Below are 22,757 nucleotides of genomic sequence, written 5' to 3' on the forward strand. Positions count from 1 at the left end.
ACAAGTTGTTCAAAATGATTATGAAGACTTCCAGGTTTATAGATGGCTAACGGGTACAGATTCCGCCAAATCCAACTACAGAGCTCTGACACGTACTACGTATCGGCAACGCAGGGGACGTCCAGATAAAGGACACCATTCATCAAATAGCGACAGTGACTTTGTGGTCGCCGATTCAGATGATGCTCTTTCTGCAAAACGTCCCCCTTTAGGGGCCACCACCAGGGCCAGGGCAGAGGCTGGTCCAAACCCACGAGACGCGGCGGACAAAACCAAAGGATCAGCAAAAGGGAACAAGTCCAAGAAAACTTGATCTTTAATTTGTACTCGAGGCAATTAACATCTACGGAAGAAGCTGTACTCAATAGAGGACTGTCTTTCGTCCCAACGAATCATCATGACCCTTTTGAGTGGCAGGCCGACATACATCAGATAAATAGAAAGTTACGTTTAAGAGAATTTTTTCAACATGCAAGCAGTCAACCATCATCGGACCCAGCGAATTATATCATGCGGAAGTACCATATCTCAACATTCGATCCCGTCTCCAACAATGCATCGTTGAAGACGTTTGGGAGGTTGATGGACGATTCAGTCAATAGATTCTAAGCTACTCCAAAACCGATTTACAACAATCTATCACGTGATGAGTACAAAGCTTTGAAAGATCTGAGCCAAGATGCGTCCATCATTATCCGCCCGGCGGACAAGGGTGGGGGCATAGTGTTGCAAGATAGATCACAGTATGTCCAAGAAATTATGGGACAACTTGCTTGCACCGATACTTACATGATTTTAGAAAAAGATCCGACGGTAGATTTTCAAAAGGAACTTAACACGATTTTAGACCAGGCGGTCTTGGACAAATTGCTCAATCCGAGACTGAAGGAGGCCCTCATTCCCAAGAATCCTATTATTCCTTGTCTATATACACTGCCAAAGGTTCACAAGAGCTTAGTGAACCCCCCGGGTCGACCGATTGTGTCGGCTAGGGGATCTCTGTACCAGCCGACAGCGGAATTCCTGGACTCTCTTCTCCAACCTCACGTGACCATACGACATACATATCTCAAGGATACGACAACATTTCTTAGAAAGATCAAGGAGTTTGATGAACTGCCAGCAGACACGTTACTTTGCACTATGGACGTCTCTTCCTTATACACGTCCATACCACATGGAGAGGGATTAGATGCCATGGACAGATTTATTAGTAACTTAGATGTTGAATTTGGTCTGGATAAGACATTATTTCTTAAATTACTAGAATTGGTCCTTACCAAAAATTATTTTTTGTTTAATGGTAGGTTTTATTTACAGAGAGCTGGTTGTGTCATGGGCAGCAGTGTGGCACCAGCATATGCCAAAGTATTTATGTTCAATCAGGAACAAAAATTATTTTTTGACAATGCTATATACAGTGCCAACATCAGATGGTTCACTAGGTATTTAGATGATTTATTTATGCTATGGCAGGGGAGTTATGTTTCTTTTTACGAAATGATGCAGAATATTAAGCAGACACCGGGTCCCATCAAGTTCACTTTTGTTTGTAGACCCGATAAGATCGATTACCTGGACGTCACAGTCCATCTAATTGATGGCAAATTGAGCTCTACAGTGTTTTATAAAAACACTGATCGTAATTCATTGCTTGACGCTAGCAGCCACCATCCAGTAGCATTGAAGAAGGGTCTTCCCTATTCGCAAATGCTACGGGTGGCTCGCTTTACCAGCAATCCTGAACAGTTAGGTGATGCATTGGAAACTGTGGTCACTAAGTTTAGAAGCCGTGGTTATAACAGTAGGGATCTGCAATTAGCTAATAATCGGGTGATGAGTCAAGATCGAGAAATTATACTCCAAGAAACACCTGATAAGAAGCAAGATCATATTAAATTTATTTGGTCCACTAGATATTCTACTGCTAGTCCCATCATACCCCGTGCTAGTAAAGCACTATGGCCTATAATTAAGACCGACAAATCCCTACCGGGTTTCCACAACACTCAAATCATGACGAGTTACAAAAGAGGTCGCAATTTGCGTGACGTGTTAGTTAAAACCGATATCACTGATTACTCCCCTAAACCAGGCATTTTTGGATCAGTTAAGAAAGCTGGTTGTTACAAATGTCCTTCTTGCATTACATGTTCTTCTTTGATTACAGGATCAATTTTTATACATCCAGTAACTAAACAGAAATTCAACATCAGGCATGTGTTAAACTGCACGACCAGATTCATCATCTATTACATTATTTGTCCATGCAAATTACTATATGTGGGTCTTACTACCCGCACTTTACGCGAATGCATGGCTTTGCACCGCTCCAACATTAGTCAGGCATTAGCAGGTAATGCCAATGAACAACCGGTATCCAGACATTGGGGTAAATTTACTAAGATTCGTATTTTCCCGTTTGAGGTCAAAGTTCAATCACGAATGACATCGAAAGTGTAAATATGCAACTTTTTGAATTGATTACGACTAATTTACTAAGCTGCCGTATTCTGCATTTTCGGGTTTTCCGATGTCGATGTCATTCGTTTTTTTTGGAAGTGTTTTACGTGAGTGACTTGTAAAACACTGCCGACTTTAATACAATGAATCTCGGCCGGATCTGAGAGATCCGTGCAGGGCTTCATTGTGCACCTTGTAAAATAAAAAAAATGTTTAAATGTAAAAAAAAAATTGCGTGGGGTCCCCCCTCCTAAGGCAAACCAGCCTCGGGCTCTTTGAGCCGATCCTGGTTGCAGAAATATGGGGAAAAAATGGACAGGTTTTCCCCCATATTTAAACAACCAGCATCGGGCTCTGCGCCTGGTCCTGGTTCCAAAAATACGGGGGACAAAAAGCGTAGGGGTCCCCCGTATTTTTGAAACCAGCACCGGGCTCCACTAGCTGGACAGATAATGCCACAGCCGGGGGTCACTTTTATACAGTGCCTTGCGGCCGTGGCATCAAATATCCAACTAGTCACCCCTGGCTGGGGTACCCTGGGGGAGTGGGGACCCCTTCAATCAAGGGGTCCGTCCCCCCAGCCACCCAAGGGCCAGGGGTGAAGCCCGAGGCTGTCCCCCCCATCCAATGGGCTGCGGATGGGGGGCTGATAGCCTTTGTGAAAAGTGTTTGATATTGTTTTTAGTAGCAGTACTACAAGGCCCAGCAAGCTTCCCCCGCAAGCTGGTACTTGGAGAACCACAAGTACCAGCATGCGGCGGAAAAATGGGCCTGCTGGTGGTACCTGTAGTAGTACTACTACTAAAAAAATACCCCAATAAAGACAACACACACACACCTTGAAAGTATAACTTTAATACATCCATCCACACCTCCATATACACATACTTACCTTATGTTCCCACGCAGGTCGGTCCTCTTCTCCAGTAGAATCCATGGTGTACCTGTTGAAAAAATCCTACTCACCAAATCCAGTGTAGAGGGCTCCTCGGATAATCCATGTGTAATCCACGTACTTGTAAAAATAAAAAAACGGGACACCCGACCACAAACTGAAAGGGGACCCATGTTTTCACATGGGACCCCTTTCCCCGAATGCCAGAAACCCCCTCTGACTGATGTCTAAGTGGGTTTCTTCAGCCAATCAGGGAGCGCCACGTTGTGGCACCCTCCTGATCGGCTGTGTGCTCCTGTACTGTCTGACAGGCGGCACACGGCAGTGTTACAATGTAGCGCCTATGCGCTCCATTGTAATCAATGGTGGGAACTTTCAGGTCAGCTGTTGACCGAAAGTGACCTCACCGCTGACCTGAAAGTTCCCCCATTGGTTACAATGGAGCGCATAGGCGCTACATTGTAACACTGCCGTGTGCCGCCTGTCAGACAGTACAGGAGTACACAGCCGATCAGGAGGGTGCCACAACGTGGTGCTCCCTGATTGGCTGAAGAAACCCACTTAGACATCAGTCAGAGGGGGTTTCTGGCATTCGGGGAAAGGGGTCCCATGTGAAAACATGGGTCCCCTTTCAGTTCGTGGTCGGGTATCCGTTTTTTTATTTTTTCAAGTACGTGGATTACAAAAGGATTACAAGCAGAGGAGCCTTCAACCATGGATTATGTGAGTATTATTTTTTCTACAGGTACACCATGGATTCTACTGGAGAAGAGGACCGACCTGCGTGGGAACATAGGTAAGTATGTATGTATGTTGGTGTGGATGTATGTATTAAAGTTATACTTTCAAGGTGTGTGTGTGATGTCTTTATTGGGGTATTTTTTTAGTAGTAGTACTTAGAGATGAGCGGGTTCGGTTTCTCTGAATCCGAACCCGCCAGAACTTCATGTTTTTTTTCACGGGTCCGAGCGACTCGGATCTTCCCGCCTTGCTCGGTTAACCCGAGCGCGCCCGAACGTCATCATGACGCTGTCGGATTCTCGCGAGGCTCGGATTCTATCGCGAGACTCGGATTCTATATAAGGAGCCGCGCGTCGCCGCCATTTTTCACACGTGCATTGAGATTGATAGGGAGAGGACGTGGCTGGCGTCCTCTCCGTTTAGAATAGATTAGAGAGACACTTGATTTACTAATTTTGGGGAGCATTAGGAGTACTCAGTACAGTGCAGAGTTTTGCTGATAGTGACCACCAGTTTTATTTATAATCCGTTCTCTGCCTGAAAAAAGCGATACACAGCACACAGTGACTCAGTCACATACCATATCTGTGTGCACTGCTCAGGCTCAGGCCAGTGTGCTGCATCATCTATTATCTATATATAATATTATATATATCTGTCTGACTGCTCAGCTCACACAGCTTATAATTGTGGGGGAGACTGGGGAGCACTACTGCAGTGCCAGTTATAGGTTATAGCAGGAGCCAGGAGTACATAATATATTATATAGTGAGTGACCACCAGACACACAGTGCAGTTTATTTAATATATCCGTTCTCTGCCTGAAAAAAGCGATACACACAGTGACTCAGTCAGTCACATACCATATCTGTGTGCACTGCTCAGGCTCAGGCCAGTGTGCTGCATCATCTATATATATTATATATCTGTCTGACTGCTCAGCTCACACAGCTTATAATTGTGGGGGAGACTGGGGAGCACTACTGCAGTGCCAGTTATAGGTTATAGCAGGAGCCAGGAGTACATAATATTATATTAAAATTAAACAGTGCACACTTTTGCTGCAGGAGTGCCACTGCCAGTGTGACTAGTGACCAGTGACCTGACCACCAGTATATATAATATTAGTAGTATACTATCTCTTTATCAACCAGTCTATATATTAGCAGCAGACACAGTACAGTGCGGTAGTTCACGGCTGTGGCTACCTCTGTGTCGGCACTCGGCAGCCCGTCCATAATTGTATATACCACCTAACCGTGGTTTTTTTTTCTTTCTTTATACATACATACTAGTTACGAGTATACTATCTCTTTATCAACCAGTCTATATTAGCAGCAGACACAGTACAGTGCGGTAGTTCACGGCTGTGGCTACCTCTGTGTCGGCACTCGGCAGCCCGTCCATAATTGTATATACCACCTAACCGTGGTTTTTTTTTCTTTCTTTATACATACATACTAGTTACGAGTATACTATCTCTTTATCAACCAGTCTATATATTAGCAGCAGACACAGTACAGTGCGGTAGTTCACGGCTGTGGCTACCTCTGTGTCGGCACTCGGCAGCCCGTCCATAATTGTATATACCACCTAACCGTGGTTTTTTTTTCTTTCTTTATACATACATACTAGTTACGAGTATACTATCTCTTTATCAACCAGTCTATATTAGCAGCAGACACAGTACAGTGCGGTAGTTCACGGCTGTGGCTACCTCTGTGTCGGCACTCGGCAGCCCGTCCATAATTGTATATACCACCTAACCGTGGTTTTTTTTTCTTTCTTTATACATACATACTAGTTACGAGTATACTATCTCTTTATCAACCAGTCTATATATTAGCAGCAGACACAGTACAGTGCGGTAGTTCACGGCTGTGGCTACCTCTGTGTCGGCACTCGGCAGCCCGTCCATAATTGTATATACCACCTAACCGTGTTTTTTTTTTCTTTCTTTATACATACATACTAGTTACGAGTATACTATCTCTTTATCAACCAGTCTATATATTAGCAGCAGACACAGTACAGTGCGGTAGTTCACGGCTGTGGCTACCTCTGTGTCGGCACTCGGCAGCCCGTCCATAATTGTATATACCACCTAACCGTGGTTTTTTTTTCTTTCTTTATACATACATACTAGTTACGAGTATACTATCTCTTTATCAACCAGTCTATATATTAGCAGCAGACACAGTACAGTAGTTCACGGCTGTGGCTACCTCTGTGTCGGCACTCGGCAGCCCGTCCATAATTGTATATACCACCTAACCGTGGTTTTTTTTTCTTTCTTTATACATACATACTAGTTACGAGTATACTATCTCTTTATCAACCAGTCTATATATTAGCAGCAGACACAGTACAGTGCGGTAGTTCACGGCTGTGGCTACCTCTGTGTCGGCACTCGGCAGCCCGTCCATAATTGTATATACCACCTAACCGTGGTTTTTTTTTCTTTCTTTATACATACATACTAGTTACGAGTATACTATCTCTTTATCAACCAGTCTATATATTAGCAGCAGACACAGTACAGTGCGGTAGTTCACGGCTGTGGCTACCTCTGTGTCGGCACTCGGCAGCCCGTCCATAATTGTATATACCACCTAACCGTGGTTTTTTTTTCTTTCTTTATACATACATACTAGTTACGAGTATACTATCTCTTTATCAACCAGTCTATATATTAGCAGCAGACACAGTACAGTGCGGTAGTTCACGGCTGTGGCTACCTCTGTGTCGGCACTCGGCAGCCCGTCCATAATTGTATATACCACCTAACCGTGGTTTTTTTTTCTTTCTTTATACATACATACTAGTTACGAGTATACTATCTCTTTATCAACCAGTCTATATATTAGCAGCAGACACAGTACAGTGCGGTAGTTCACGGCTGTGGCTACCTCTGTGTCGGCACTCGGCAGCCCGTCCATAATTGTATATACCACCTAACCGTGGTTTTTTTTTCTTTCTTTATACATACATACTAGTTACGAGTATACTATCTCTTTATCAACCAGTCTATATATTAGCAGCAGACACAGTACAGTAGTTCACGGCTGTGGCTACCTCTGTGTCGGCACTCGGCAGCCCGTCCATAATTGTATATACCACCTAACCGTGGTTTTTTTTTCTTTCTTTATACATACATACTAGTTACGAGTATACTATCTCTTTATCAACCAGTCTATATATTAGCAGCAGACACAGTACAGTGCGGTAGTTCACGGCTGTGGCTACCTCTGTGTCGGCACTCGGCAGCCCGTCCATAATTGTATACTAGTATCCAATCCATCCATCTCCATTGTTTACCTGAGGTGCCTTTTAGTTGTGCCTATTAAAATATGGAGAACAAAAATGTTGAGGTTCCAAAATTAGGGAAAGATCAAGATCCACTTCCACCTCGTGCTGAAGCTGCTGCCACTAGTCATGGCCGAGACGATGAAATGCCAGCAACGTCGTCTGCCAAGGCCGATGCCCAATGGCATAGTACAGAGCATGTCAAAACCAAAACACCAAATATCAGTAAAAAAAGGACTCCAAAACCTAAAATAAAATTGTCGGAGGAGAAGCGTAAACTTGCCAATATGCCATTTACCACACGGAGTGGCAAGGAACGGCTGAGGCCCTGGCCTATGTTCATGGCTAGTGGTTCAGCTTCACATGAGGATGGAAGCACTCAGCCTCTCGCTAGAAAACTGAAAAGACTCAAGCTGGCAAAAGCACCGCAAAGAACTGTGCGTTCTTTGAAATCCCAAATCCACAAGGAGAGTCCAATTGTGTCGGTTGCGATGCCTGACCTTCCCAACACTGGACGTGAAGAGCATGCGCCTTCCACCATTTGCACGCCCCCTGCAAGTGCTGGAAGGAGCACCCGCAGTCCAGTTCCTGATAGTCAGATTGAAGATGTCAGTGTTGAAGTACACCAGGATGAGGAGGATATGGGTGTTGCTGGCGCTGGGGAGGAAATTGACCAGGAGGATTCTGATGGTGAGGTGGTTTGTTTAAGTCAGGCACCCGGGGAGACACCTGTTGTCCGTGGGAGGAATATGGCCGTTGACATGCCAGGTGAAAATACCAAAAAAATCAGCTCTTCGGTGTGGAGGTATTTCACCAGAAATGCGGACAACAGGTGTCAAGCCGTGTGTTCCCTTTGTCAAGCTGTAATAAGTAGGGGTAAGGACGTTAACCACCTCGGAACATCCTCCCTTATACGTCACCTGCAGCGCATTCATAATAAGTCAGTGACAAGTTCAAAAACTTTGGGTGACAGCGGAAGCAGTCCACTGACCAGTAAATCCCTTCCTCTTGTAACCAAGCTCACGCAAACCACCCCACCAACTCCCTCAGTGTCAATTTCCTCCTTCCCCAGGAATGCCAATAGTCCTGCAGGCCATGTCACTGGCAATTCTGACGAGTCCTCTCCTGCCTGGGATTCCTCCGATGTATCCTTGCGTGTAACGCCTACTGCTGCTGGCGCTGCTGTTGTTGCCGCTGGGAGTCGATGGTCATCCCAGAGGGGAAGTCGTAAGCCCACTTGTACTACTTCCAGTAAGCAATTGACTGTTCAACAGTCCTTTGCGAGGAAGATGAAATATCACAGCAGTCATCCTACTGCAAAGCGGATAACTGAGTCCTTGACAACTATGTTGGTGTTAGACGTGCGTCCGGTATCCGCCGTTAGTTCACAGGGAACTAGACAATTTATTGAGGCAGTGTGCCCCCGTTACCAAATACCATCTAGGTTCCACTTCTCTAGGCAGGCGATACCGAGAATGTACACGGACGTCAGAAAAAGACTCACCAGTGTCCTAAAAAATGCAGTTGTACCCAATGTCCACTTAACCACGGACATGTGGACAAGTGGAGCAGGGCAGGGTCAGGACTATATGACTGTGACAGCCCACTGGGTAGATGTATGGACTCCCGCCGCAAGAACAGCAGCGGCGGCACCAGTAGCAGCATCTCGCAAACGCCAACTCTTTCCTAGGCAGGCTACGCTTTGTATCACCGCTTTCCAGAATACGCACACAGCTGAAAACCTCTTACGGCAACTGAGGAAGATCATCGCGGAATGGCTTACCCCAATTGGACTCTCCTGTGGATTTGTGGCATCGGACAACGCCAGCAATATTGTGTGTGCATTAAATATGGGCAAATTCCAGCACGTCCCATGTTTTGCACATACCTTGAATTTGGTGGTGCAGAATTTTTTAAAAAACGACAGGGGCGTGCAAGAGATGCTGTCGGTGGCCAGAAAAATTGCGGGACACTTTCGGCGTACAGGCACCACGTACAGAAGACTGGAGCACCACCAAAAACTACTGAACCTGCCCTGCCATCATCTGAAGCAAGAAGTGGTAACGAGGTGGAATTCAACCCTCTATATGCTTCAGAGGTTGGAGGAGCAGCAAAAGGCCATTCAAGCCTATACAATTGAGCACGATATAGTAGGTGGAATGCACCTGTCTCAAGTGCAGTGGAGAATGATTTCAACGTTGTGCAAGGTTCTGATGCCCTTTGAACTTGCCACACGTGAAGTCAGTTCAGACACTGCCAGCCTGAGTCAGGTCATTCCCCTCATCAGGCTTTTGCAGAAGAAGCTGGAGGCATTGAAGGAGGAGCTAACACGGAGCGATTCCGCTAGGCATGTGGGACTTGTGGATGCAGCCCTTAATTCGCTTAACAAGGATTCACGGGTGGTCAATCTGTTGAAATCAGAGCACTACATTTTGGCCACCGTGCTCGACCCTAGATTTAAAGCCTACCTTGGATCTCTCTTTCCGGCAGACACAGGTCTGCTGGGGTTGAAAGACCTGCTGGTGACAAAATTGTCAAGTCAAGCGGAACGCGACCTGTCAACATCTCCTCCTTCACATTCTCCCGCAACTGGGGGTGCGAGGAAAAGGCTCAGAATTCCGAGCCCACCCGCTGGCGGTGATGCAGGGCAGTCTGGAGCGACTGCTGATGCTGACATCTGGTCCGGACTGAAGGACCTGACAACGATTACGGACATGTCGTCTACTGTCACTGCATATGATTCTCTCAACATTGATAGAATGGTGGAGGATTATATGAGTGACCGCATCCAAGTAGGCACGTCACACAGTCCGTACTTATACTGGCAGGAAAAAGAGGCAATTTGGAGGCCCTTGCACAAACTGGCTTTATTCTACCTAAGTTGCCCTCCCACAAGTGTGTACTCCGAAAGAGTGTTTAGTGCCGCCGCTCACCTTGTCAGCAATCGGCGTACGAGGTTACATCCAGAAAATGTGGAGAAGATGATGTTCATTAAAATGAATTATAATCAATTCCTCCGCGGAGACATTGACCAGCAGCAATTGCCTCCACAAAGTACACAGGGAGCTGAGATGGTGGATTCCAGTGGGGACGAATTGATAATCTGTGAGGAGGGGGATGTACACGGTGATATATCGGAGGGTGAAGATGAGGTGGACATCTTGCCTCTGTAGAGCCAGTTTGTGCAAGGAGAGATTAATTGCTTCTTTTTTGGGGGGGGTCCAAACCAACCCGTCATATCAGTCACAGTCGTGTGGCAGACCCTGTCACTGAAATGATGGGTTGGTTAAAGTGTGCATGTCCTGTTTTGTTTATACAACATAAGGGTGGGTGGGAGGGCCCAAGGACAATTCCATCTTGCACCTCTTTTTTCTTTTCTTTTTCTTTGCATCATGTGCTGATTGGGGAGGGTTTTTTGGAAGGGACATCCTGCGTGACACTGCAGTGCCACTCCTAGATGGGCCCGGTGTTTGTGTCGGCCACTAGGGTCGCTAATCTTACTCACACAGTCAGCTACCTCATTGCGCCTCTTTTTTTCTTTGCGTCATGTGCTGTTTGGGGAGGGTTTTTTGGAAGGGACATCCTGCGTGACACGGCAGTGCCACTCCTAGATGTGCCCGGTGTTTGTGTCGGCCACTAGGGTCGCTAATCTTACTCACACAGCTACCTCATTGCGCCTCTTTTTTTCTTTGCGTCATGTGCTGTTTGGGGAGGGTTTTTTGGAAGGGCCATCCTGCGTGACACTGCAGTGCCACTCCTAGATGGGCCCGGTGTTTGTGTCGGCCACTAGGGTCGCTAATCTTACTCACACAGCTACCTCATTGCGCCTCTTTTTTTCTTTGCGTCATGTGCTGTTTGGGGAGGGTTTTTTGGAAGGGACATCCTGCGTGACACTGCAGTGCCACTCCTAGATGGGCCCGGTGTTTGTGTCGGCCACTAGGGTCGCTAATCTTACTCACACAGTCAGCTACCTCATTGCGCCTCTTTTTTTCTTTGCGTCATGTGCTGTTTGGGGAGGGTTTTTTGGAAGGGCCATCCTGCGTGACACTGCAGTGCCACTCCTAGATGGGCCCGGTGTTTGTGTCGGCAACTAGGGTCGCTAATCTTACTCACACAGCTACCTCATTGCGCCTCTTTTTTTCTTTGCGTCATGTGCTGTTTGGGGAGGGTTTTTTGGAAGGGCCATCCTGCGTGACACTGCAGTGCCACTCCTAGATGGGCCCGGTGTTTGTGTCGGCCACTAGGGTCGCTAATCTTACTCACACAGCTACCTCATTGCGCCTCTTTTTTTCTTTGCGTCATGTGCTGTTTGGGGAGGGTTTTTTGGAAGGGACATCCTGCGTGACACTGCAGTGCCACTCCTAGATGGGCCCGGTGTTTGTGTCGGCCACTAGGGTCGCTTATCTTACTCACACAGCGACCTCGGTGCAAATTTTAGGACTAAAAATAATATTGTGAGGTGTGAGGTATTCAGAATAGACTGAAAATGAGTGTAAATTATGGTTTTTGAGGTTAATAATACTTTGGGATCAAAATGACCCCCAAATTCTATGATTTAAGCTGTTTTTTAGTGTTTTTGGAAAAAAACACCCGAATCCAAAACACACCCGAATCCGACAAAAAAAATTCGGTGAGGTTTTGCCAAAACGCGTTCGAACCCAAAACACGGCCGCGGAACCGAACCCAAAACCAAAACACAAAACCCGAAAAATTTCAGGCGCTCATCTCTAGTAGTACTACAGGTACCAGCGGGCCCGTTTTTCCGCCGCATGCTGGTGCTTGTGGTTCTCCAAGTACCAGCTTGCGGGGGAGGCTTGCTGGGCCTTGTAGTACTGCTACTAAAAACAATATCAAACACTTTTCACAAAGGCTATCAGCCCCCCATCCGCAGCCCATTGGATGGGGGGGACAGCCTCGGGCTTCACCCCTGGCCCTTGGGTGGCTGGGGGGGGACCCCTTGATTGAAGGGGTCCCCACTCCCCCAGGGTACCCCGGCCAGGGGTGACTAGTTGGATATTTGATGCCACGGCCGCAAGGCACTGTATAAAAGTGACCCCCGGCTGTGGCATTATCTGTCCAGCTAGTGGAGCCCGGTGCTGGTTTCAAAAATACGGGGGACCCCTACGCTTTTTGTCCCCCGTATTTTTGGAACCAGGACCAGGCGCAGAGCCCGGTGCTGGTTGCTTAAATATGGGGGAACCCCTGTCAATTTTTTCCCCATATTTTTACAACCAGGGCCGGCTCAAAGAGCCCGAGGCTGGTTTGGTTTAGGAGGGGGGACCCCACGCATTTTTTATTTTGAAAAATTATAACATTTCCCACCCCTTCCCACTGATAAACATGCACGGATCTCATGGATCCGTGCATGCCTATACAAACACGGGATAAAAAAGCAGGTCTGTTTTTTTTTTAGCACTTTTTCACGATTTGTATTTTAGCACGGCAGTGTTTGGCTATTGTCGGCAGTGTTTGTGTTTTGCACTTTTTAGTAAATTCCCGATTTCTAGCAAATTGCAGGCGTATTTGACCGATGGTGTATTGATTCGTGATTTTTTCCTAGGACTTCCAAAATATTACGAATGCCCTCATCACTGCCGTGATTTTTGCTTAGTAAATTACCGAGATGACACTTTGAAGAAAAAACGGCATCTCGGTCAAAATCGGGACCTTAGTAAATATACCCCATTGTTGCGCCAAAGCCCATACACTGTCTGAACTCTGTTATCAAATAATTGACCATATCCCAGAGTTACCTAGAGGTGGTGATAGGGTCCTGGCATTACATAGACTAGAGGCTAAGTGGATCATTAAGTTGAACACGTTGCACCCTTCAGGACTTAATGAGAAAATTAATTGGAATTATCTACAATATAGGTAATTCCGGCTAGGTGGCCAAATTATCTAATAACGACACCATGATATACTATCCTCCACTAGTGTATGCCAGTTAGCTCCATGCATTACTGTTTATGCATTATAATATGAGGTTTGGTTCTGTGGTGTTTGATGCGCAGGTTGTAGGTCACATTTTAGTGTGTCTCAACCTGCGTACCAGCAGTGCACACTTATTTCTTAAATGTATTGTGTTTCGTTTTTCCACCTTATCTGTTGTTGCTCTTTTACCAATTGCTCTATATGTTTATATTTTTATAGCCTCCCCTGCCAGGCAGCACGGCCGGGGACAGCGTCACCAGCTCCGTGCATCGGGTTGCTGTGGTTACCGCCGCCTCCCGATGATGACATCACCCAGGCGTCCAGTCCTGTCCGGAAGCGTCAGCAGCTCCGTGCATCGGGTTGCTGTGGTTACCGCCGCTGCCCGATGACGTCATCTTACAGGCGTCTCGTCCTGACCGGAAGCTCCACGCTGCCCTGAGACCGAGGACGCCGGCATGGGGACGCTATATAGGTAAGATTTATGTTATATGTGTGTTTGTTTATCTGTCTGTTAGAAGCACTAGCACGACCTGAGGAAGGGTCCTGCGTGACCCGAAATGCTGCATCGTTTGTAACTTGCTTGTGCTATGATGTTACATTTTACACTGCACCACTGGCTTTTGGAGTGATGCAGGTCGTTGACCAAGTTGATACATTAAAAATCATCTATATTAAGTCCTGGAGTGCCATGTCCTGTCTTGAACATTTGCTTGTTCTGACTCCTCCATATATCTGAATTTTGGACAGGGGCACACAGGCGGTTGGACATTACTGGGAGTGCCGGATTATCTGGACATTGTATGTGTATATATATATATATATATGAAATGATAGATGTAAGGGGAGCGCTCAAACAACAGTCTCAATATTTCTTCAGATTGAATATCCACATTCGACAAAGGTTTCTAGAAAAAACCCTCTCACCAGAATACACCCAGTCAGCAAATTCACTAATTAGTCCATTTCCTTTAAAACGGTATAATTTATTAAAACTTTATGTATTAACAGCTCTTACATTTGTCTTGACATTCATGGGATAAGATCTTAATTGGACTCGCTGTCTACCCCAGCCGGGGGGAGCTCCTAAAACAGCTTGTCCACCCACTATGTCTAAGACCGTCAACCAACGCGTTTCGTCTATACAGACTTCCTTAGGGGTGTTTTCTACAGATAAGAGCAATATGTCCTAGCGGATAATTTGTATAAAATGGGGGACTCCCATACCGCCACAATTATTAAAATTAATATATATCCTAATATGACCAGACGATCCCAGAATCTTAAATAGCCAACGTTTTAAGAACCTCCAAATGTCTCTATAACATTCATTATTTATTACTTGTAATCTGGAGCTTGTGTCCTCTGTGCTGGCTTAGCTCGGATTCAGAATGTCAAGACAAATGTAAGAGCTGTTAATACATAAAGTTTTAATAAATTCTACCGTTTTAAAGGAAATGGACTAATTAGTAATTTAGCTGTCTGGGTGTATTCTGGTGAGAGGGTTTTTTCTAGAAACCTTTGTCGAATGTGGATATTCAATCTGAAGAAATATTGAGACTGTTGTTTGAGCGCTCCCCTAACATCTAGCATTTTTTATATATATATATATATATATATATATATATATATATATATATATATATATAGAACTCCAAAAAAGGCAGCGGCACTCGAGGATTTGGTAGATAGAAGAAATTGTATTCAAAAACAATTACATGAAGCCGACGTTTCGGGGCTCACATGCCCCTTTGTCAAGATGTGTAACACACCTTGACAAAGGGGCATGTGAGCCCCGAAACGTCGGCTTCATGTAATTGTTTTTGAATACAATTTCTTCTATCTACCAAATCCTCGAGTGCCGCTGCCTTTTTTGGAGTTCTGCATTATTGTTCCAGAAGGCACCGAGGGCCATATCGTCAGTAAGGAGAGTGCCAGTCCATTTGGGAGCTATATATATATATATATATTAGAGATGAGCTGATTCGGATTTACCCAGATCTCCTTATTGGCTCTTGGATGTCTGGTGTTTTGGTTAGCCGATAATAAAAATCCAGAAAATTTGAAGAAATATTGAGACTGTTGTTTGAGCGCTCCCCTTACATCTATCATTTCATCTTTAAATTTCTGGTTCTCAACTGGCAAGAGGACCTGCTATTGGGGTTTGGCTGCCAAAATTTCTCCAAGGACTTTTATTCCATAAAGGCTACACATTTAGCGCAACTGGTTATTGTTTTGCTAATAAATAAATAAATAAATATATATATATATATATATATATATATAAATCATGTATTTTCATTGTAATAACGTCTTCCTGACCTATACCAACATTTTTGACATATTTGTCATATAAACAGTTTGTCAAGTAGGAGTCTGACACATCTAGGGAAAGATTGAACTTTTGCAGAAGCTCATGGCTGGTGAGATTATGCACCTCTTTAGACAAGTAAGAGGAAGGAGTTTAGTATGTTTGCTCAATCTGTACTATCCTCTTGCGGTGTAAATAGTGTTTATTTTTTTAAACTGCTTAACTCCCATCCTTCACCTGTTTCACTTCAGTTCCTATTCTATAGTGTTCCTACACTAATAAAACTGTTGTTGAAATTTATGTCATAAACTTTGGGGGTTATTCAGAGTGGTTAGCAAACAAAAAAAGATAGCAGTTGGGCAAAACCATTTTGCACTGCGGGGGGGGGGGTGCAGATATAACATGTGCAGAGAGAGTTACAGTAGATTTGGGTGGGTTATATTGTGCAGGGTAAATACTGGCTGCTTAATTTTTACACTGCAATTTAGATTTCATACTTCACCCACATCTAACTCTCTCTGCACATGTTACAACTACCCCACCTGCAGTGCAAAATGTTTTTTTTTCTTAATTGCTAACTTTTTGGGTTTACTAACATCTCTGAATAACCCCTTTTGTCCTCTACTAGTTGGTGTTGAGGTGGTAGTGGCCCTGGGTCAAGTCCTGACCATCATATCTCAAGATTACTATCTATTTTTTTGTATTATTTATTTATTACCAGTTATTCCACCAACTAACACAACTGACCTATGTGAATACCGTGGGGGGTTATTAAAGGTTATAGCATCTAAATTTATATTTCCCTTGTTGAGAGAAAAAACCTGTAGATAATAATAGGTAGTTTTTTATAGCCTGAGATTTAGGATGCTAATGTTTATTTTTTTGTGTGATTGTGTCCTGAGGATTACATACATCCCAACTGTCCCGATTTTCACGGGACAGTCCCGTTTCTTTGGGTCTGTCCCACTGTCCCTCCCGTGGGCCGCAGTGTCCCCGGTGGGTGGGGGGTAGTTGGGAGGCTCCTCCACTCGCTGCTCAGAGCAGAGCAGCAGAGCCGTCTTAACAGCAGTGTAGGCCCCTGGGCACAGCAATGCACTGGGGCCCCTACCCACCCATCAGCGATAGGGGTGGGAGGTGCTATCAGCAGTAGCTTTGATGTCCTGCGGGTGGTAGGGGGGTTCTATCTTTCGCTCAGCATGTAGGACCTGGAGCAGTAATTTCTGCTAATTACTCCTTTACTGCACAGATGGGGAGGGAAGGAGAACACTAAACTGTAGAATGAAGGGGCACTGGTACATGACTTCCAAGGCGGTAGGGGGTATTTAATACACAGGGGAGGGAAGGATAGTGGAGTGGGCTTAATATTCATAATTTTCCGGGGGTCAGGGCAGCTTGCTTTACTGCAGATATCTCCAGTTCCTGGAAATAGATTTCAGATAGTCCCACCTTTCAGGAGGTACTGGGGACTTGGGGATCAGAGTTCAGGAGCCAGAGCAATCCACCAACGAAAATATAAAACTGCATATTATGCGTGTGGAGCTGTAGCAGGGACCAGCTGCTTGAAGGCTGATATCTCTGGTTCTGGGCATAGTAGAGACAAGCTGCCAGTGTCCACTGAAAGGGGAGAGTCTCGGCTTTTGGAGTATACCCTCAGAAAAACTCTAAGTTAGACAGAACTCGAGATATCTGGCTGGGAAGAGCAATTAACAGGCTTGGATGGGGACAACTGCTTTGAAGTCAGATATCTCCGGTTTCCCAGGGCCGATTTTCAAAAATCTGGTACCCCTGGAAAGAGTGGACCCTCAGCTATCAGCCTAGAGCCCTTTTACTCCTGGGGCCCTTGGGCAAGAGCCCATTGAGCCCATACGAAAAGACGGCCCTGCAGAGCAGCGGTGAATAGACGCTGTGCGCATGCGCACAGCATCTATTCCAGTGAGGGAGAGGGACTGGGGTCATGCCAGCAGCTCACAGAGCACTAGCCATGCCCCCACTGTGACAGAAATGGGAGGCGTGGCTTGATATTGCCTCATTCACGCAAAGCCACACCCCCTTTCTAATAGGCCATGCCCCCTTTTTGGCTCCGCGTAGCTGCGCCACGCAGAGAGTCCAGCTCTTCAGCCTCCAGATGTTGGGAGGTATGGGATTATATAGACATTTCAGAGAAGCGTTACTAAAAGGGTGAATGGCTCCTGGGTAAGTCAGGCCACTGGGACACAAGTGCAGTTCAATATTATTAGACCCTAGTCAGGAAGGAAACACTTAAACCGGCATCAGAGGAGGATGACAGTAAGGAGGGTGACAGGTGTAAAGCAGTTATATACAGTTGATATCATTCTAATGCTATTAGATGGTATAGTGAGCTAACATACTAAAATACAGTGGTGGATTTTACCTATTTACCTAAAATCCGCCCCAGCTCAGTGTTATTGAAGCCAGATGCAGTCCGTGAGACTGCACTGGCTTCACTGTGACTGGCATTGACTTCCTATTGGAAGTCCTACCTGTCAATCACAGACACAGAAGGCAGTCCCATTGGGAGGTGTTTCCTCCCTCTAGGACTGCCAGACCAGGCTGCAATTGGAAGCCACCCCCTGCCTCGTCAGCCCTAGCCAGCTTCCATGCTCAGTCCGATCACCGCTGGTGTGCATGCGCCGCTCCTGACACATGCTGGATCCATTCTCTTAATGGGGAAATGCGATAGAAGGCCATATGTTCTACAGAGCAATGCCCACCGCATCCAAGCCCGGATTCTATCGCATTCCAGGGCTTGGTGCAAGAAAACGGCACTTTTGGATATTTGGCCACATTTTTAACCTTGGTGCATCCTGCCGTTTTAGAGAAATAAAGTGGATGGAGATAGTGGCATATATACTAAGCCTCAGAAAGTGATAAAGTGGAGAGAGGTAAACTGCTAATCAATCAACTCCTGTCACTTTTCAAACGCAGCCTGTAACATGGTAGGAGATGATTGGTTGGTACTTTATCTCTCTACACTTTATCGCTCGCCAAGACTTAGTCCATCTCCCCCAAAGTCTCAGCAATCAGCTCCTAACTGCCATGTTACAGGCTGGGCTTCAAAAATGGCAGGAGCTGGATGGTTGATACTTTATCTCCGTCCACTTTATCTCTCTCCAAGGTTTAGTATGGGTATGGGTCGTTGGGTCGACTCAACTTAGGTTGACAATCATTGGGTCGACCACGATAGGTCGGCATGCGTTAACTCGACATGGTCATTGGTCAACCTGTACTAGGTCGACAGGTGAAAGGGTCGAGATGAGTTTTTGGATTTTTTTGGGGTGTCGTTTTCTTCGTAAAGTGATGAGGAACCCCAATTAGTGCACCGTGTTCCCTCGCTCGCCATGCTTCGGGCAAGGTTACCGTTCCAATCGTAGTCCACGTGGATCGTCAAGTATGGAAAAAAAAAAGAAAAAAAAATGTGAATAACTCATGTCGACCTAATGACCATGTCGACCTATCGTGGTTGACCCAATGCTTGTCGACCTAAGTTGGGTTGACCTAACGACCGTATCCCCTTAGTACATAGGTGGTTATTCCGAGTTGATCGCTCACTAGCAGTTTTTAGCAGCCGTGCAAACGCTATGCCGCCGCCCACTGGCAGTGTATTTTAGCTTAGCAGAAGTGCGGATGAAGGAATCGCAGAGTGGCTACAAAATATTTTTGTGCAGTTTCAGAGTAGCTTCAAACCTACTCAGCGCTTGCGATCACTTCAGACCATTCAGTTCCTGATTTGACGTCACAAACACGCCTTGCGTTCGCCCAGCCACGCCTGCGTTTTTCCGAACACTCCCTGAAAACGGTCAGTTGACACCCAGAAACGCCCTCTTCCTGTCAATCACTCTGCGGCTGCCTGTGCGACTGAAAAGCATCGCTAGACCCTGTGTAAAACTACTTCATTCGTTGTAATAGTACGCCACGCGTGCGCATTGCGACGCATGCGCAGAAGTGCCATTTTTGTGCCTCATCGCTGCACAGCAAACGAATGCAGCTAGCGAACAACTCGGAATGACCACCATAGACCCCTAAGTTACATGGAAGGAGAAGCTCATTAGTCAGGTGTGGAGAGGGTTAAAACTTTTTAATGTAGGATTTTCTTTTACTTCACACTGCAATTGCCACATTGGGCCATTTTGCATAATAGATACTGTAGCTATGACTTACAAATATACTGCAGGCTTCTGGCTAGCAAAACTATTATTTTCTCACCAAAATCAATGACTGAAAATCCTTTTTTGAGTTCTCTGTAAAAATCTCGTGTCACACCCTGCCAGTCTGTAACAAGTTTCTGGAATGCGCTGAAGTTGAGATTCCTAAGGTGGGTGAGAAAGAAAAAAATAAGAGATAAAAGAATAACATAAAAGAACATAAAATCAGCAACACATTTCAGTTTCATACATGAGCCAGAAGCCAAGTTTTGCAATCTATTCTGTTAGTTCATATACTGGGCAAATGCCTGAATAAGTCATGACACTGACCAAGTGAATTATGGGTCTATTTACTAAGCATTGGATGGAGGTAAAGATGAAAGAGATAAAGTACCAGCCAATCAGCTCCTAACTGCCATGTCACAGGCTGGTTTTGTAAAATGACAGTTAGTAGCTGGGTGGCTGGTACTTATATCCGCCCACTTTACCTCCATCCAAGGCTTAGTAAATAGACCCCTTCATAACTCAAACCAGCTAATTATGTGATGTATGTTATAAATGTTATTTTAGTATTTGCTAAATAAATACTTTATATCTCTATCCCTGTTTGTAGTAGTGATGTACTTATAGGGGTAAATTTACTAAGATGAGAGTTCTATTTAAGATGAGATATTGCCCATAGCAGCCAGTCAGATTCTACTTCTCATTTATCTAGCACCATCTAGAAGATAATACCTGGAATTTGATTGGTTGCTTCGGGCAACATCCCATCTTAAATAGAACTCCCATCTTAGTAAATTTACCCCATAGTGTGTGTATTCTCGTACCAGTTTCTGAGCATATGTAATAGTCTCAAGTGCATGAGCACCCCCTGGTGGATGAAGTGGATGAACTTGGATAAGAAGTTAACATACATTTCCACAATGATTTTATCACTCTCAACTATGTTCAGGACCGTAACTAGGGGTGCCGAGTGTGCTCAGCCCACAGCGCATATCCACTGTGGGCAGAGAACCAGTAGCACCCCACATCCACCAAGACCAGGCATCCGCATTCGAATCCACCCTTCGCATCGCTGCCTGCTGTAATGTATGTAGCGCTACATACATTACAGCGGGCAGCACTGCAGCTGCCCGCCCATGTGCTCCACCCCCTCCCAGCTCCCCTGTCTCTCCCAGTATCACCTAGTCTACAGTGACAGTGACTGCAGGCAGGAATAGAGAAGTAAAGCCACTGTGTGGCCCGGCGCAACAGGGAAAGTACTGTTCTCAGTGCACCAGCTCACGATGAAAGAGAAGGTGGGAAGGAGGGTGGTTGTGGAAAGAGAAATGATCAGGAGGAGTAGAAGGAGCTATGATGAGGAATGATTATGGGCCAGATGCATCATCGCTTGGAAAGCGATAAAATGGAGAGTGAAATAGTGCCAGCCAATCAGCTCCTAACTGGTATTTTTCAAACACAGCCCGTGACATGGCAGTTAGGACCTGATTGGCTGGTACTTTTTCACTCTCCATTTTATCACAAGCGATGATGCATCTAGCTATTTTACAGCAGCTGGGGGGGGGGGGGTGGAATAATGAGGAGGAATTATGTGCATGAATGTGGAGGATTGATGATGAGGAATGAGGAGTTGGAATGATGGTGAGGAGGAATGATGATGATGATGATGATGAGGTACAGCAGCTGGGGGGGTGATAAGAAATGAGGAAGAGGAGCAGTACAGAGGAGATGGAATAAGGAGGCGGGGGATGACCTCTACTGTGGTGTAATGTGTATAAGTGGCTCTACTATGCAGTGTAACATGTGTAAGGGGTACTACTGTGCGGTGTAAATGTGAATAACGGACACTACTGTGTGGTGTAACGTATATAAGGGGTACTAATGTGCGGTGTAATGTGAATAACGAACACTACTGTACGGTGTAACGTATATAAGGGGTACTAATGTGCGGTGTAATGTGAATAACGGACACTACTGTGTGGTGTGATGTGAACATCCAATTCCCCACAAAGTCAACCCCCTTTTATTTTTGGTGTGCTATTCCTGTTTCGAATATGGGTGGGGCACCGATTATCTTTCTGGCACAGGGCAAATTGTCTAGTTATGGTACTGACTACATATCTTGTATGATGTGTAAGGACTCATTGACATTTGGCAACTATGACAGACATGTGTATTAGGCTTGTGTACACATTACCATTAAAATTCTGCTTTAAGATGTGTTTCCAATTTAAGCACATGTGAAAATAAAAACATTGTACCAAATGAGACAGCACATATTTGCATGCTCACATGTATTTAACTGCAGGGTTTTTTCACAGCAACTACCAGAGAATGTCGTAGACCACCTGCATCACTGAGTTACTGCGTGAGCTGCTGCTGTGTAAAGTAATTCATCGCAGCACTCTGACTTCTCCCCACCAGATACAGCGAGAGTGTAAAGGGCCCTACACATATAAAGATTCGCCGCCGAGCTGCCCGGTGGCGGATACGGCCGACCCGACGGCGGGGTGCAGTGACGGGGGGAGTGAAGTTTCTTCACTCTCCCCGTCACCCGGCTCCATTGAAGTGCAGGCAAATATGGATGAGATCGTCCATATTGGCCTGCATGCACAGCCGACGGGGCACCAGCGTTGAACGAGCGCGGGCCGCGCATCGTTCATCGCTGGTGACTCCACGCTCAAAGATATGAACGGTATCTCGTTCAATAATGAACGAGATCATTCATGTATTTGAGGAATATCGGCCAGTGTGTAGGGCCTATAAGAGCTGCTAGCAGGGTTTTATTTGGAAAGTGATGTGAAGTGGGACTCACTTTCCAACTGTCCCTGTTCGACGGTTCCCTAAAATCTGAGAATCAGGACAAGTGTCAGACTGCCCTGCTAGTTCCTGTTTTTCCATTCAGGGCGCTCCTCCAGAAGACCTACATCTTCCTCTGTCTCTGGGC

At 45.6% G+C, this 22,757-nt stretch overlaps 1 protein-coding gene across 1 annotated transcript in view; it reads right to left on the reverse strand.

Moving 5' to 3' along the window:
• The window catches only part of LOC135057349 (uncharacterized), a 66,397-nt gene that overhangs the window by 11,174 nt on the left and 32,466 nt on the right, over positions 1-22,757 (reverse strand). Inside the window, exon 4 of the mRNA XM_063963238.1 lies at positions 19,872-19,975. Within this exon, the coding sequence (XP_063819308.1) occupies positions 19,872-19,975 (104 nt within the window). The remainder of the gene's footprint in view (positions 1-19,871; positions 19,976-22,757) is intronic.

Source organism: Pseudophryne corroboree, chromosome 3 (assembly GCF_028390025.1).
Source record: "Pseudophryne corroboree isolate aPseCor3 chromosome 3, aPseCor3.hap2, whole genome shotgun sequence".
Lineage (NCBI taxonomy): Eukaryota > Metazoa > Chordata > Amphibia > Anura > Myobatrachidae > Pseudophryne > Pseudophryne corroboree.